At 42.7% G+C, this 6504-nt stretch overlaps 1 protein-coding gene across 1 annotated transcript in view; it reads right to left on the reverse strand.

The window, feature by feature from the left end:
- LOC104954550 (protein turtle homolog B-like) overlaps positions 1-2830 on the reverse strand; it is a 32637-nt gene extending 29807 nt beyond the window's left edge. Inside the window, exon 1 of the mRNA XM_010781673.1 lies at positions 2636-2830. Within this exon, the coding sequence (XP_010779975.1) occupies positions 2636-2699 (64 nt within the window). The 5' untranslated portion in view covers positions 2700-2830. The remainder of the gene's footprint in view (positions 1-2635) is intronic.
- Between the last annotated feature and the right edge of the window lie 3674 nt (positions 2831-6504).

A 6504-nucleotide genomic window follows, 5' to 3' on the forward strand; every position in this document is an offset into this window, starting at 1 on the left:
GTATCCTTTATTTCTAGGCATTCCATAGCACAACCTCACAAGAACTAATGCCTTATGCAAATCATGCAGTGGCTTCGGCGTGACAAAACTGCTAGCATCCATAAAGGGGACATTTTTGAGGACTTGACGACCAACACAGTGGCTATATAAGTACGCTGCTAGTCCAGTAAAACAGAACAGTCATAATATGCTAATCGGTGTCTGTCTCCATTTCACTGAACAAGGCTTCATGTGCACTGTTCCCCGGGTGGTAACGTCTACGCTTATTTGGGGTATTTGAGATTTCCATTTTTGGACGTGGAGGTTACTCTCACTAACATTTATTTGTACCTTTAAGTTACTGATGGTGAAATATCACAAGTGTTGAATCAAACTTTGGTTCCACCTGTGGGTTTAACAAGCTACCCCCTGCATATCACAGACCAGTCACTGTCAAACTAGCTGAACCACTTTAGCCAGCTTTGAGAACACTTTCATGTCATATTATACAACATATCATATATATTTGCAACAACTGGGTGGCCACAATGATATTTTACTTTTGGTACTTAAGTATTTCGATTCTACAATATTGTTGCTACTTTTACTTGAGTAAATTTTAAAATTCAGGACTTTTACTGTAACAGAGGCTATTCCCTACAGTCGTTACTTTCTACCTTTACTTAAGACAAGATCTGATACATTCATCCACCTCTGCCAGTTACCACATCACACCACTTGTACATTGTTGCTGGACTAACAATTAGATTTCAAACATCCCTAAATCTGCCGTTTGTCAAGGAGATACCAACTGAGTTTAAGTTGAGCAAATCAATGTAAGATAGAAACCTCTCCACATGCCATCATTCAGCCATCAAACCCTCAGTGAAGTACAACAAGCCAAAACACAATTATTATCTGGCGGGGCGCGCAGATTAAATTCCCTGTGAAACAGAACTGTTGGCTTCTGTCCTGTGACGCAATGAAAGGTAATTGAGCCCAGTGTACAATTCAGGAGGGATTGTAAAGTCTGTTGTGGGGGCTTGTGGTGGAGCTTTAATGCACGAGTTAAAGGGACAGCACGGGGCAAGACTGCCATTGGAATACGGATTTTCCCCGGTGGACCCGGTGCTGGTGTGGGCCGGAGGCCATAAAAAAAAATATAAAAAAACGATTTTGTTAGTTAAGTAGTTTGTGTATACAGTATATAGTATTGTAGCGAGCCCTGGTGCGGCACGGGGTTTGGAATCAGTGGGGGGGGGGGCGGGGGGGGGGGGCGTGGCAGGGCACCAGGGTTCAGGGGCGGTGGCGTACAGCTGTAACCCGTCGGATAGAAAAGGGGCACTGACTCTGCTCAGAGGTCGGTGGCTGTTATGATTTTAGGCTAGTTACGCTAGCAGGTTTATTGTTTTGGGTGCAGTCACTTTTGCCCCACTTGCTGTTCAAATAAATATTGAAAGAAAAAAGTAAATATTGTTTACAGTTCCTGTTTTATATGGGTGTTGAAGAAGAAGAAGACGAATGTGGGAGGGATGAAACCTCTTTAATGGTCCACACATGCAGAGCACACAGCACACAGCAGTGAAATGGTGTTCTCTGCTTTAACCCATCCCTAGTCGGAGGAGTCTAGTACTAGGAGGCAGTGGGCAGCTATTGTGACAGCGCCCGGGGAGCAATGGAGTGAGGGGAAGGGGGATGTCCGGTCGCCTTGCTCAATGGGCACCACGGCAGGCCAGGGAGGTGAACTGGGACCTTAGAAGTAGAAGTCCACACTCCCAATAGTTCTGAGTCCGAGCGACTTGCATACGCGACCGCTAACGGCTACAGTCCAACCCCTACTGACTGCCATAGATTTGTCCCTAATTTTGCTCTCAAAGTGCACCAGATTGATGCATTTAACTTCAAACATTTAAAAAAAAAAAATCTTTCCCAGGGGGAGCCGTTACCCCGGAACCCCCTAGAGGGAGGTGAGTCCACACCGGTGCCCACACCCACTGTTAAATTGTCTCACCCACATTGGAGGATGCTTCCTACGCCCATGTTTTATTCCATGTGTCAAGTCAGGCAAATTGGGTCAAAATGTTATTGCATCAATGATCTGTTAACATTAAAATCACTAAATATATGCTGTTATATGCAAACTATTTTGCTATGCAACTCAAGGGCTCAGGTAATGTGATTACTATATGAATAATGGTCCAAAATAACATAAAATGCATAGGGTTTTTTGTTAAGTAACATACTTTCGTCGCCGGCCGGCCGACACATGCCGCGCATTAAGTGGGCCTGTCTGTCAATTAATCCCCGGGCCACTTTTTCCCCCCAGTCCGCCCCTGGGGGACAGTGACATACACACCTCCATTGTTGCTAAGAATTGCAGATTGATGGATGGATGGATGTCTTCTATCATTGGTTGAAATTGGTTGGTACTAGCACACGTAATATTGTGTTTGCCAGAAAAAACAAGGTCTACTCTGCATATATAAAATAAGTTCACCGTAAAATGGAGGATATCTGAAAGGGTTGAAAAGGGATTTTTTTATTTCTTCTAGACTTCAAAGAGCTACAGATAGCAGCTAAATCACTGTGTTTCGCAGTGTTTTTTCATATCAAGCCACCGATTGCAGTTTTGATGCAACTGCCTTCACCATCTTACCGGCATATTCCGGGTCCACATGAGGAGGGTAGAAGCGAAAGTTGATGAAGAAGGGGATGGGCATTCCATACTTGAACCATTCCACCACGTAGGGCTGGCCGTTCAGGGGGTGGGACACGTCGCATCCCAGGATGACGTTCTCTCCTGCACGTGACGTCACAAACTGGGGCTCCTCTCGCACTCCTTGGGCACCTGGGGGGGGAACAGCCACAGGTTAGCGTGGTCAACAAAGGGAAATCAAACCGTATTAAAATGATAAACGACCAATACTTTTAAGTCTTTGATTAATGTATCATATTTTTACTACGGCCTGTAAACGCTAACGCGTTATCTCAAACTATTCACCTGGAATGGTTATCGCAAATTAATCACATTACCAAGTGTGAACCCAACTTTCTCCGATAATTCCAGCGTGGATGTTTGTCATGAATTGCATGGCAGTGAAAAGAAAAAGAAAGCGTGCAACTTGGTACAAGTGTAACGGCACACCTGATCCTTAACAAATGTTCTGCTCTTGTTCTTTAAGCGTAATGGAAACAGAAGAAAGGCATTTTTTTTTAACCATGATCCAGTTTCTAGAAGTTTTCAGGAGTGTGAGATAGCAGAAAGGGACACCACTGTAGGAACAGAGGATGCTCGCAGTATGATAGCGGCAGAGATAATACTATATGTCCTGTGTAGCACACATCACACAGAAGGTGGTCACTGCTCGGGTTTGTCGATGATTTAGCTACATTTGGGAACATTGGCAGATTTCATGTAAATAATACAGAAATTGTCGAAATGTATGATAGATGAAAAAATAAAGTAGAAAAACCCTCTGATTCCTCGGACCAGTTTCGGACGCACTTCTACATGTATGTTAATAATAGTATTATAAACTTGTTAAATCATGATTAATCTCAGGTCATTATTGTGATTAACACCACAATTTTTGTTGATAAGCACGCATTGTAACAAATGCATGCTTTGTTTAAGTATAAGTAATACTTTGACACTATAAGACAATATGTTTATTCACTATTCACATCTAACTCTCTTCCATTGGAGTGTTTAAAAAAATTCATCAGGTGCAGTTGCCAGAATTCTAGCATTTCAGGCACGGGGGTGTAAGCACATGTTCCCCTCAAGCTTCATTCTTGTTTGAGCCAGTGTTGACAGTCTATTTCTCGCTTCTTCAGGCTATCAAGACATCAGTCGATTGAAGGTAAACAAGGTAGGAGTGGTTAACAGATTCCATTAGTTTCAAGAGAAATGCCACCGTGCACACTAGATGGCTAAGATTACAAGGAAAAATAGCATGAGGGTGTTTGTAAAAGCATGAGATTATAGCAGGATGAGAGCGATAACACAAACATGTGCTCAGATACGTGTTCCATCACTCAGGACCAGTGACAGGTCCAATACAGAGCCAAGGACAAGGGGCTGGGGAGAGAAAGATTAATGGCACCTGCAGACACATAAATGGATTTATCTTCACATAGTCATCTAATTCGTCTGACAGAATGTGGGCGGACAAAAACATAAAATAGGAATGTGACAGTAATGATGACCTGATGTCCAATAATAGTTGGACCTTTAACCTTTTTACTAAAAGGATTCACTCTGTTAGCTCAGTAGTGTGTCTGTGAAGCCACATCGATCCCAGGCTAATTACAATGTTGCCTGGCTTTATAAGTGGAAACCCGGCATTGTAGCCTTTTAGCGATTGAGCTAATCACATGTACTCAATGCACGTCCCTCTGTGGCTGTAAGGAAGACAGGCAGCTAATTACTCCTGCACACAGATGATGGCCAGCATTTCCTCTAATTACTGAGAGTAAACAGTGTAAGGCATTGTGCACAAGAACCCAACAGGACTGTCTCTGTAACATCTGCGTAGTGTGGTATATTCTGTAGCAAAGTATAGCATGAGTATGAGTGGGTAAAAAAAAAGGTCTTAGACTGACCAAAATAACTATAGCAAGAGGTGGGTATGTTGCACTAAGTCTTCTCTAAATTATTGATTGCTGGTTCATTGCACTTACATATTGTAAGTCGCTTAGGTTACAAGCATCAGTAATGTAATGACCCTATTACCCTACTAGGCTGTTTCACGAGCAGAGGACATACAATACAAAAGATAGAATATGTGTGAAATGTGAATACACCTTATCCCCCATATGCTGGTTACTAGCACTCTTATGTAACATGTATGGAGTATATTACATCATTGAGAGGCTGTGTATCAGAGGAAGCCTGTGGATTTGTGATCTGATGTTCATACTTGCTCTCATGCTTGACGACAGAACCAGATGATAACTGTGCTTTTCCCAGTGGTGAGCCCCCCCCTCACTCCCCCACCTCCTCACACACACACACTAGCTCAAGCCACGCTACGTGTTGATTGGCTGATGGTGACATCATGGCAGAAAAACAGGCCCCTAGGAAGGTATGACTTCACTGTTTTTAACCGAGAGGGAGCTAGAGAGGAGAGAAGAGGAGAGCAGCTGATGCCGCCCCCCATCAGGGTTCAGCTCATTTACAATCAAAGACCCAGGGGAGCGCACCATCACAAGGTGTAACCACTGAGGTGCACTCACACACACACACACACACACACACACACACACACACACACACACACATGCTAAGTACCAAGAGTGTAAGCAAGGTGGGAGAAGGAAAGGGAGGGTGTGTTTGCTGAGTATTTGTGATTGTTACCAGGAGGACTGTAACACTTGGGTAATCATGCTTTGAAGCTGCCATCAGCCTACAAATGCTTTTGTGTTGCAATATTAGTTAAATCTGTGGGGACTGGACTCCACAAGAGAGCAACATGTGCAAAGTTACATTTTTTTTTTTTTAAGGGATGGCATTGAGAACAATGTATAGGAAGATTTGTAGCCAATTTACAGATCCCCAGAGCTAGATGTACATCCATATGTAGTGCATATTTAACAGAATCACCAGAAAATGTGAATTTTCAAAACTGTAGAAAATATTTAGAAAAATGTGTATTTATGATTGATTCATGCATTAGAGTGAAGCTACATTTCCTATCAACCCACCTTTTTCATGCACTCTGCTGCTGATAGGGAATTATTCATATGACCCTTGACTTTTAAGCATCTTAGCTTTCACCTCTCCTCTCACTCTCTCTTTGGCAGGCAAAGGGCCTGGAGAGAGCTGTTACTACCAGTATGATAAGGCAGGCTTGGGCTTCAACAGCTGTGTCTTAGACATGACAATAAAACAACCTTTTCTTCAGACAATAAAAGGACAAGTTGAGCCTGCCAGGTACAGGACTTACAGCATCTTAGCATAATGTTGATTATGCTATTAGGAGTGGTATCAGGGGCAGGTTTGGTTAGATGCTGTATCTACTGGGTCCCAGCCATTTTGTTTGTCAATTCTCCTGCCGATACTTCCAATAAATCTTCAGTGTATGACATCCAAACGAAGCTCTCTGTTGTGTCCCGTCAAAAGGGTTGAGTTCAGTCATGTTTCATGTTTTTGTTTAGTCTTTTTTTTTTTTTGCCCATAGTATCAATGAGCATTTCATTTAGACTTTCTTTAAAAACATTCAGAGGAATACAATTGCTCAGTTTTCAATTTTAGCTGTAGACTGTTCCAAGCAAGTGGTGCTGCGCACATAAAAGCTGTCTTACCTAAGACAGTCCTTGCTTTTGGCACATCTAACAAGACTACATCATGCAATCTCAGACAATAGCTGCTTGCAACTCTCTGTGTTATCAGTGAACAGATGTAATACGGTAATACGGTAATACTCAACATAGCTTTATAAATAAAGGTGTACCAATGACTGAGCCTCCGTACAGTAAGTGATGGCAAACCTGTTTTGGTATACAGTGTACAGTGATGAGTAA

Source organism: Notothenia coriiceps, unplaced genomic scaffold, assembly GCF_000735185.1.
Source record: "Notothenia coriiceps isolate Sejong01 unplaced genomic scaffold, NC01 NC01_scaffold00023520, whole genome shotgun sequence".
In the NCBI taxonomy this organism is placed as follows: domain Eukaryota; kingdom Metazoa; phylum Chordata; class Actinopteri; order Perciformes; family Nototheniidae; genus Notothenia; species Notothenia coriiceps.